Source organism: Pseudoliparis swirei, chromosome 6 (assembly GCF_029220125.1).
Source record: "Pseudoliparis swirei isolate HS2019 ecotype Mariana Trench chromosome 6, NWPU_hadal_v1, whole genome shotgun sequence".
Lineage (NCBI taxonomy): Eukaryota > Metazoa > Chordata > Actinopteri > Perciformes > Liparidae > Pseudoliparis > Pseudoliparis swirei.
In genome coordinates, this window is record NC_079393.1 from 8,277,234 (window position 1) to 8,288,071 (window position 10,838).

The window sequence follows — 10,838 nt, forward strand, 5'->3', positions numbered from 1 at the left end:
TCTCTCTCTCCTAGTGTGTGTTTGTTTGTGTGTGTGTGTGTGTGTGTGTCAGTGTGTATAAAAGCTCTTCTCTCCACGCTTTCACTTCACTCTCAGCTCTCCACTGCTTTGCTGATTCCCGCGTTCCAGTGAAAGACATTTCTTTCCCCACTTCTCCCAACGAGTTTCGAGTCTCTCTTCTTTCCTCCTCCTTCACCCTCTCACTCCGTTCTGCTTGGACGGTGGCTGCATTGATGCACAATGGGTTGTGGCAATTCCGCAGCTACCAACACCGCGGGAGACGGTGAGTGTTTTTAAGGAACATGTGTGAGTGTGTGTGTGTGTGTGTGTGCATCTACATGTGTGCGTGTGATAATGGGGGAGATTATGAGGGAGAGAGTTATCCCTGCATCTGCAACAAGGGGAGAGGGTGTTTTGAATGTAAATGAAGTATGTCGGGGTATGCCTTGCATTCAGTGATGTTGTGAGATGTGCCCTTGTGTGTGTGTGTATGTGTGTGTGTGTTACTTGTGTGTGGCTCTTATTGTCTTGATTTCCTACAGAGACAGACAGCTCAGTCATATATCATGATGATTATTTGTGCATCAAAAATTCTAATTTTTAAAAATTTTTGTGCGTGCAGTGGTCTCCTGGTGGTTGATCATGACGGGTGGACAGTATTCCAGAATAGTCGCACTAGGAATGTACTGCTTTGATAGTAATCATGACACTGATATTGTAATTACAGAGTTATAACATATAACGTATATCATTGACAGAGAAGCGAGTCCTTCGTGGTTCACAGGTTTTTTAATTGTTTTCTTTCTCTTGGAGTTCTCAATGGATTTTTGAGTGTGTAAAAACAGCCATTTTTAGTGACATACACACACCTTTGATCAATGCTTCATTCATAAAGCCAGGAGGATGCATTTGAGAAGAACAGATATCCTGCTTCCTCGTGGCTCGTCCTTCCTCTCACGTCTCTCTCCGTTGATTCATCCGGATTCAATACCTGTTTTGAATTATCCTAAACAAAGTCAGACAATCAAAGTCAAATTGAGCATGTAATTAGATTGAAGTATCTGCAGGATTACCTCACCACCGTTGCCCATTAAAGCCGTATGGTGTGTGCTTGTGCTTGCAGGTTCCTAATCAGTGCTTGCCAGGCATGTTAACAGACCACAGGGAGCTCCTGGGAAACATAACCCGGTGTTCTCTCTTGCTTACAATTCGATGGACAATGAGTTTACGTTATCTGTGAGCTGCATCTCGGCATCCAAGTTTGTTGTGAGTGTGGCTTGTTTGTCTATAACCAGCAGCTGCGTTCATTTGGATGCAGCAGGGTCTGTGTTTCCTGTTGCGTCTTAGAGGTCAAAGACGTGTGACACCACTTTGACAAAGGTGGAGGAATGGTTTACTTACCTGTCCACGGCAGGTGACACAAGGCCGGAGTCAAAGGACAGTTTCCACACAGTATTATGTTCAGTAGGTACACAATGGAAGAACCCGATTGCTCCTTTTTAACTGAGGATGTATAATTGTGTCACAACACATTTTTTCATAATTTGCTTATAATATAGTTACCTCACCGTCTTATCATCTATAACAAGTACGTAAACATGTAATAACTAATTATGACACACGATAAAGCAGGTTTAAGCAGACTTAAATGTATATTAATGTACTTTTTTGACAACTATAACTTCCGTTCTTGACATAATAGAAAAAATAATGATTAAATACGTACTGTATTCAGAGTAGAAGTAGAAATTATGATTGTTGACAAATACTGCATATTATGAAACACCTTATGTAGTTGGAAATGGATACACGGATATTTTTAGTTATCTCAGGTATTAGATGTGTGTACACTGCTTAACTGTGTCACTACACATTTGTGGTTACACACTATAATGTATTTGTAAGCAGATATAAGTGTTTCACAATGTATTTATATAATAATATGTATATAACTCCTCTTTCGAGCACCCAAAAATGCAGATAATTAATGATAATACAGCAAATAACTGGGAGGATGTACCTTCATGAGAGAAAATATAATTGTTGACAAATTCTTTACATTCAAACCATTTGTCCTATACATAACAGTGCAATAATAACACTTTATTAAATGTTTATTCTTCTAAATGCTAAATAGTAGGGTTGAAATAAAATGAACGATAGTTCTTGGCTTCCATGCGATATTCAAGTCCTACAAAAATATTTTGTAATTTCAAGTTAATCAAACTCCAATTACTGCCTGAGTGCACTCTGTTACGTGGCTCATCCCTCGCCGTATGCACCCAGATGTGTCCCCTCGGCTATGAATGAGCTTTTGTCGGGCTACTGAATCGGCCCCTGTGTCATGTCAGCAGACTACATTTTCCAAGGATAACATTCGCTGTCTTTTTGTGCAACGTAGATTCTCCAGTTTTCTGATCTCACAGCTCAATCATGTCGTGAAAACCCGTTTTGAGAGACAGAATTGAGGCTTTTGTTCCACCGCGGTAATCAATGACGTGATACTGCACATTCAAGCAGGATGTTCGGTTTTCATCCAACCGAATGCATCGTGGTCTCATTTCGATTTAAATCAAGTTAAGTGGACCGCCTGTGAGTTCAGTAAAGAACTCACAGTTCACAATAAAACCAAATCAAACAGGAAACTGACTCGTTGAACACTTATCCAGCAACATATTTACTACAGATTATACTGCACTAAGAATAAACTACTGTATCAAAAAAAGCATGAAAGTAAAATGTTATTTATGTTTATGAGAGTCTTAGTTATGTAATAAAAGTAATCGTAAAAGAGCAGATTATTATTATAATTTTAGAAAATGTACAGTTGATTTACATATTGTCTAAAAGGGAAATAAACTGAGCACAAGGGGGAATCTGTCGGCGTTTCTCAATTCAAAGTACACGAGTACAGACTTGTGTTCTTTTGGAGTCTGGACTTGGGAGTCCAGACTCCGGAGGACGGGACGACGGGAGGACGGTTTTTCTGCGATTGGACCAGCAGCTGACTTGATGATGTCACCACATCAGCTGTTCTTGCTTCACTGATGTGTTTCCAGAACTATGTTATTCTACTGCAGAGACGTTGTGGAGAGTTTGTCAGGTTGCATTATGGGAAGATATAAAGAATTAAACGTTGACACTGGAGGCCGGGGTTTACATCCTGAAATGTAAAAAAAAGCAAGTCATGTCTCGAGCTTCAAGTCCCCGTTGACTTTTTAAATATTAAAACCAAGACCCCGACCTTATCCAGTGCCGGAAAAACGTTAACTCTGTGTTGTCATGGAGCATTTTCCAACCAGTTCATTAAAAAATGTTCCTCATTATGTACATAATAAATATAATTCGGTTTGAATTAGGTTCATTTTGAATTTGTAGTAGCCTATATATAAACATAATTTCTCGGGTATAGGCTCGCACATCTTGTAATCAACGCCTGAAAAGACATTGAATCATTTTGAATATAGTATTTATGCCAGACATGAAAAAACACAAAATACAATAATTTTTGGTTAATTTAGCCTTAAAAAATACAGTCGGTCTATTGTAGAATAGTCGGTCTATTGTAAAATACAGTCGGTCTACTGTAAATCTCACACGTTCTTTGTCTCTACTGCACTAAATTGGGACCAGGCAGAGATCCATGAACATGTCCCAGGTGGTCCCATGAAGAGCTCTCCAGCTGAGGGTTCACATCTTTACTTTAGTCCCTCTCGTGTCCTCTTAAGTGTTCGCCGTTAAACGTTTTAATGATGTGACATGTTCTCCGAGAGGGAGGAGGGAGTTGTTAGATAAGTCGTGTTATGAAGTGTGATGTATTATATATATAGCTGTCATTTCATGGCTGTTGAATGATGGTCTTTATACCTCCTCCAATACTTTTCACTACGAAGATGAATTAAATCTGGTCTTTTCACCTGTCTTCAGGGCCAGCTGATGTCTCCAAAGATGTGTAAGTATCAGTCATTTTATAACTTTTTAAAGTATTTATGAAGTTCATCATATGTGGCCTTTGGAGATACAGATCACAATCTACACATTGATATGTCTGCCCGTATAAGTATTTCTGTCCACACCGATGTTACACCAATGTAATACAAATATACATTTTAATATAAAAGCATTTTACAGTAAACGGGCAAGAAGGAAAAATAGTACATAGATAATAATACATTTTAATTTTATATATATATATTTATATATAAAATTAAAATTAAAATTCCAAACGTAGAGTTGGAAACTGTGAAAATCACTTTCACACTGATTTTGAAGTATTTCAGTGCACTGATGGTTGTACGCAGCAACAACAAAAATTATAATAATGTTCTTGCAAATTTGATTATGAGTATTTTCTTTTGCATCATGCGTGATATTGAATGATATAGTTATTTAGATAGACAGAGATAGAGACTTTATTCAAATTTCTTATATTTCCTTCATGACATGCAAATCCATGCTGTATGTTGTAGGTTTGTCAAAAACTGTCAAAATCGAAAAAAGAGATTGAAGATAAAATAAATTATTAGATACTTGAACCTGAAACCTTGGCCACATTGGTTCTTGTCCAACCACTCTTTTGAAATTAAGAAAATGTAATTCCGACATTATTCTGGGGAGTGTCATGTGGAGGACTGGTGTTTTTTTTTAATTACCATGAACAGTTAGCGTCTATCAAAGCTTTAGGAGGGAAAGCATTTCCAAAACATTTCCTGGAACGAGTGAATATGTGTGTGTCTGTGTGTATGCGTGTGTGTGTGTGTGTGTGAATGTGTGTGTGTGTATGCTCCTTGATAACCATCTGAACAGTCAGCATAGGACTCATGACTCATGAGAGCTGACAGTAGCACATCACTGACTCACTGAAGCTAATCACAGCTTCTGAGGACAACACAACAAAATATCACGCACATGCACAAACACACACACACAGGTGAACGCAAGATTACGAGAACGATACACCCGGAAATATTTAGCTTGCACTGCTGGAAAAGTAAGTGGGTGGTACAGCTTCATGTCAGGCCCTGAAAAAACATCAACATCAACAACAACAACATACAAACTGAGGCCATTTAGTTGCCTGGTTCCAGACCTGAAACAAAAAATTGCAACTCAGCCTGATCATCAGTTGTTCAGAACTCCCACACGGGATGAGCAGAATTCCCCAAAGGGCTCATGCAGCATATCTCGAATGCTCTGCAAGTGAGCAAATACATTTCCACCGTCCAGTCCTCAGTGTGTGTGTGTGTGTGTGTTTACTGTTGAGTGTGTGTGTGTGTGTCCTCTGCGCTCCCATAAGAGCTGACCTGACCTGTGCTTCTCTCAATCAGGACAGAAGAACCCTTGGTAGACGATGAGAGGAGAATGTAATTATTTTATATTTCATTCAACTTCTTGTTCTCCTTCATTACATCAAAGTGGTTTTGTTTGCCGGTGGGTGCATTTGAATCAAATCATATCAAGACACTTTGTGCTGTGTAATTGCAACGTTTTCTTATGCCGATTATGGAACCTGAATATTAATAGGCCTGTTTAATAGAGGGCATTTTGTCCAGCACTGGTATAAATAAAAAGATAAATGATGTCTGTGTTCCATTTAACACTTAATTACAAATCGCTGAATGTCAAAGCGTTTGATGAAAAGATGCAAACATGTCAGGCTCACCTAATTCTCATTTTTAATCGATTACAACATCACACAAAAGCCAAATGAGATTTTTTTTCTTTTTTATAATTGCTGCATTCCTCTCCTCTCAGAAACTTTGGTGGCGTATACGTCGGCATACCAGCAGACCTGACGGCTGCGGCTGCCAGCCAGTCCTCAGGTAAAGGTACACACCGCTCACACTGCACTGTGCATTTCACAATCTGGATCATTGAAGAGCATCTTGGAGAGAAGCAGCTGAGGGCGAAGAGAGAAATAATCCCAAGTGGCTCATGGAACCATTTGTCTGCCTCCCTGCCTCCAGCATTTTGGGGTTTTTACTTTTATCTGACCTTTACTTCTCGTGCATCTTAATAAGAAGCTTGACCTTTACTGTTACAGTTTGGTTACATAGCCGTGAAGGTTAATGTGCAGCATTTGTTTTGGCCAAAGCAGTACAAGTACAACTAGAATGGGCACTCGGTAGAGCGCATACCTTCGCATATCACAAGATTGGGCATTGAATTATGAACATGTTGGCATTAGTTGCATGCCAATTGGATACAAATTGACCGTGCTATGGTAACAAGAAGATTTTGACCTTTTCATGACCTTGACCTTTGACCCGATTGATCCCAAAATCTAATCAAATGGTCCCCGGATAATAACCAATCATCCCACCAAATGTCATGCGATTCAAGACGATTTTGACCTTTTCATGACCTTGACCTTTGACCCGATCGATCCCAAAATCTAATCGAATGGTCCCCGGATAATAACCAATCATCCCACCAAATTTCATGCGATTCGGTTTAACACTTTTTGTGTTATGCGAGGAACACGCATACAAATAAATAAATACACGGCGATCAAAACATAACCTTCCGCATTTTCAATGCGAAGGTAATAAAGGATCTGTTATCTCACTACTGTGTTATAATACACTGTTAGTAATGCACTATAATCTGTACAATCCATGTCATACATGTGTGTATAATGTATGGTGATAATCTAGGTGATCAAGTGTGAAGAGGACTTTTATACCCAGGAGGCCGCTGTTTGTGTTAGTTAACGTTAAATTAGGACTTCCGTATTTAAGTAACGCCACTGCTGTAGATATATGAACCCAAAAATTGATTTATGATGTAACTTCCGTACCAAAAGGAGCAGTGTGTCGGATTAAGTGCCGTCCAGCGAAGAGGTTGCAGATTGCAACAAACGGAATATCCTTTCCTCACAACTCTAATGTAGAAACATGGAGGGGCAACATGGCGGTACGCATGGCCACAATAATAAAAACACAGTTATGAAGATTGTATTCCATTTCTACAAATAGATCCCCTAAATCCGACACAGTGGACCATTTATGTAACGCCTTATTTCAAAATAAAACACGATAATTTTTGTAAAAACTTACCAAGCAATTGTGTTGCCTAAACACCACAGGAGGCTGAACACTGAAAGCTCATGTTGCCGGACATTCGTACGTTCATAATTCTTCATAACAAAATAGATTTTCATGACATATTACACAACTATTGTATTTTTTTTTACGACAGAGCTATGGAACCTACACAAAAAAGTGACAATAAAAACAAACTATTGCCGTTGTATTGCACGTTCCCGAAGGATGTTCCTCCCATGTTTTTGCTCAAGGTTAAACATTGTTTGTTTGTTTGTTTGTATTTTATTCAGTCAATCAAATCAAATACAAGACAATATTATCCTATATAATATACAAAAGAGAAAGACTGAAAAGGTATAGGAAGAAGCAATAAATGCTGATAAATTCCTATCCTAAATTGAAATCAAAATAAATCAGAAAATTTATATAAAATAAAGAAGAAAATAAAACAACAATAAAACAACAATAAACAAAATAAAAAACAATATATAAACAAAACAAAAACATGATAATGAATTGATTGGTTTTATCATCTGGCAGTTCGGTGGAGTGCGTGGGTTTTTTTTTGTTGAGTACACACTTGACATAGATAAAGGAAAAAACACGAACAAGAAACTTGTCAACACATTGCCCAATAAATATCCTGGCACTGATTCTGTTTACGCTCCTCTTGCAGATTAGCAGCTACACTGAAGTGAACACAACACAGGTAATATATACACGAGGCAGCTCGTTCAGGTATCCACATCACTTCTGTATTTCCTCTCAGAAAGTGAAGCTGCTGCAAAGACTCACACGCGAGCCGATGACTCTGTTCTGTTCAACAGGATTCCCGCGTATTCATTCACCCAGAGACCCTCGCGTGACAGGCCGAGAGCATGGAGGCGCTCCTGTTCGGGCGACCCCCCACACTGAATAAAGTCGCTTTATAAAGTCGGTGTCCACGGCTTGATCTGAGGATGCTTCTTCCCGGAGCCGTGGGCGGCGCGGTGATGCTGCAGGGTCGCACAACCAGAGGTCTTTGTGACGGCCATCTTGGCGTCTCGCTCACTCGACTGGAACGTTCTCTTTGTTTCTCAGGAGGGGACAGGAGACCCAGACAACTCACTAACACGGGGGTACACAGACATTCCCGATAGCCCCCCTGCAATAATAATAATAAGAGTCACTGCTCAGTTATTTCTCTCCGAAGCCAGCAATGATTCATCGTTGTGGACGAGACAGAGTCAGAGCGTCATAAAACATCAACGCGTGATGGAAAACAGAAATGATTTCAACCAGAGAGCTGCTGCAGCAGAAGAGATTTTAAATGATGGGTCTAAATGCTCATAACAATAAGACCCCCGTCCCCAAATGTGCCGGGTGCGTCAACCAGCATGCAGCTGCATGGGGTCGTCACTTAACTCGTGCCCCACACTGGTAGTGTACAGCATATGACTCATGCCACTTACAGGATCTCTCTCTCTCTCTCTCTCATATTTTATTGTGAATGTTGTTCTTCTGTATGTAATCCTTGAAGGATAAAGCTGATGCTTTGCTGTACAAATCGAGGACGTAAACCAACCAATCTTGTGGCCTTCAGTAGCTGATGGAGATGTCGAGTGCAAAATTGTGTTCACATAATGTGTTACGTGAAGATAACATAACATATATATATATATACACTACCGTTCAAAAGTTTGGGATCACTTAGAAATGACTTTATTTTTCAAAGAAAAGCACTGTTTTTTCAATAAAGATAACATTAAATTAATCAGAAATACACTCTCTACATTGTTAATGTGGTAAATGACTATTCTAGGTGGAAGTGTCTGGTTTCTAATGAAATATCTCCATAGGTGTATAGAGGCCCATTTCCATCAACTGTCACTCCAGTGTTCTAATGGTACATTGTGTTTGCTAATCGCCTTAGAAGACTAATGGATGATTAGAAAACCCTTGTGCAATTATGTTAGCACAGCTGAAAACAGTTATGCTGGTGATATAAGCTATACAACTGGCCTTCCTTTGAGCTTGAAGTTTGTAGAACAAAATTAATATTTCAAATATTAATCATTATTTCTAACCTTGTCAATGTCTTGACTATATTTTATATTCATTTGATAAATAAAAGTGTGATTTTTCATGGAAGACACAAAATTGTCTGGGTGATCCCAAACTTTTGAACGGTAGTGTACATATATATACATATATGTATATACATATATATATATACTGTTTATAAAGGCTTCTGTAAAAGGTTACGGATGAACCTTTAAGCTTCTTCACTCTGTCTTTGGCATTCAGCCTCAAGCCCCTAGCACTGTGTTTATTTGTCTTATTGTCTTATTATCCGATGTTATGCACCACCCGCCAAGACAAATTCCTTAAATGGCCAACATACTTGGCAATAAATGGTTGTAATTCTGATGCTGATTATTTAGTTCCCATGTTAAATCTAATCCTCTTAAAAGATTCAGTAATTTCCCCAAACCCCTGGACGCTGTATTTTTTCGCAAAAGTTACTAGAACAGGATATTTGCATTTGTCATTGACTATTTTTCTTATTAATAGCCATTTGGTGCTCTTGTGAGGTTTTTACAGAACATGTCGGACAAAAACGAATCTACAATGCCCATGTTCATCATAATGAATGAACGAGTGCAATATTGTGACAACAATGGAAGTCTATGATGCAGAGGAATAAATAAATAAATATATATCTCAGGCCCCGGTTGTCTAATCACTTTATATTTGTTAGAAGAATCAATTCATATTTCTTTTTCATGGAATCTGTTGACAAAAAGAAGAATATAGAATATCACCAGTGCACAATACAGCTGGGCGGACATTATGGGCCAAGGTCATTTTTTCAGCCGGGCTTCTGACGGCCTCCTCTTCTCATGAATGTACAACATCCTCCACTCACAAGGACCCCAGAGGAGGGTGGAAATAGGCCAACATTAAACACTTGAGATTCAAGAGATGTTCCTTCCCGTGATACACAAAGCCAGGGGTCCCCAAACTTTTTCCTGAGAGGGCCACATAACGTTAATCTACATGAATTGAACTCTGATCCAAAGTCTCTGTGTCCTGTGGGTGTTTGATTACTGAGGTCCAGAGGGTGAGTGTTCTGTGGCATCTCACCAGCAGTCAGATAGGAGAGAGATACAAGTGTATATGCATCAGGTTAAGAATTGAGTTAGAATGGACCAAAAAGGAAGAAATCCAGCCACAACAGTACAGACGACCATCGCCGGATCACTACGACACTGAAGAAAAGGAAACGTGACGTTTCTATATGTTTATTCCGAAGCAGATTTGTGGACGTTTTCCGAGACGAGGATTCCCTTTAGACGTGGAAGTCACATTTAATCTAAACGTGTGTGTGTGTGTGTGTGTGTAATGTCGGGGTGTTAAGATTTGACTGAGTTATTACTGAGAAGGAGACTTATGGTAATTGGACAAGTAACTTTATAACCCTTCTTGAGCCGTGTGTGTGTGTGTGTGTGTTTTGAAAACCTGGTTGAGACCCAACCATTCATTTTAGTATTGCTACTGACTTGGTGACGGTTTTAATCTAATGTTATGTCAGAGAAAGAAAAGTGTCTTTAACAGATGTTTTTAAGCTTTGAGCGGAGAGCCGAGGTCGAGCATGTCGCCGTAACCGTTGACGACAAGCGACTTTATTGAAGGTTTCTCTCGTTTTTGACACTTCGTTCTCCGCTTTTGGCCGTTTGGGCCTCCGAGTTGAATGTCCGCCCGTTTGGATCGTGTACATACTGTACAGATGTATATGTAGGACTTATATGG

General features: G+C 39.3%; 1 protein-coding gene across 1 annotated transcript; it reads left to right on the top strand.

Annotated features, from left to right (window-relative positions):
* The first annotated feature begins 143 nt into the window (after positions 1-143).
* On the top strand, positions 144-9,754 carry LOC130195533 (overexpressed in colon carcinoma 1 protein). Its single transcript, XM_056417117.1, has 6 exons — positions 144-283; positions 3,928-3,952; positions 5,328-5,363; positions 5,755-5,822; positions 7,723-7,755; positions 7,874-9,754. The coding sequence occupies exons 1-5, from the start codon at positions 241-243 to the stop codon at positions 7,725-7,727; spliced, it is 177 nt and encodes a 58-aa protein (XP_056273092.1). The 5' UTR covers positions 144-240; the 3' UTR covers positions 7,728-7,755; positions 7,874-9,754.
* The last annotated feature ends 1,084 nt before the right edge of the window (positions 9,755-10,838 follow it).

What these genes read in the sequence shown, in the direction of transcription:
- LOC130195533 (XM_056417117.1), top strand. Translation starts at nt 241, where the DNA reads ATGGGTTGTGGCAATTCCGCAGCTACCAACACCGCGGGAGACG. An exon ending in TACCAACACCGCGGGAGACG is followed by an intron (nt 284 to 3,927) that starts GTGAGTGTTTTT and finishes ACCTGTCTTCAG; the next exon opens with GGCCAGCTGATGTCTCCAAA. An exon ending in GTAGACGATGAGAGGAGAAT is followed by an intron (nt 5,364 to 5,754) that starts GTAATTATTTTA and finishes CTCTCCTCTCAG; the next exon opens with AAACTTTGGTGGCGTATACG.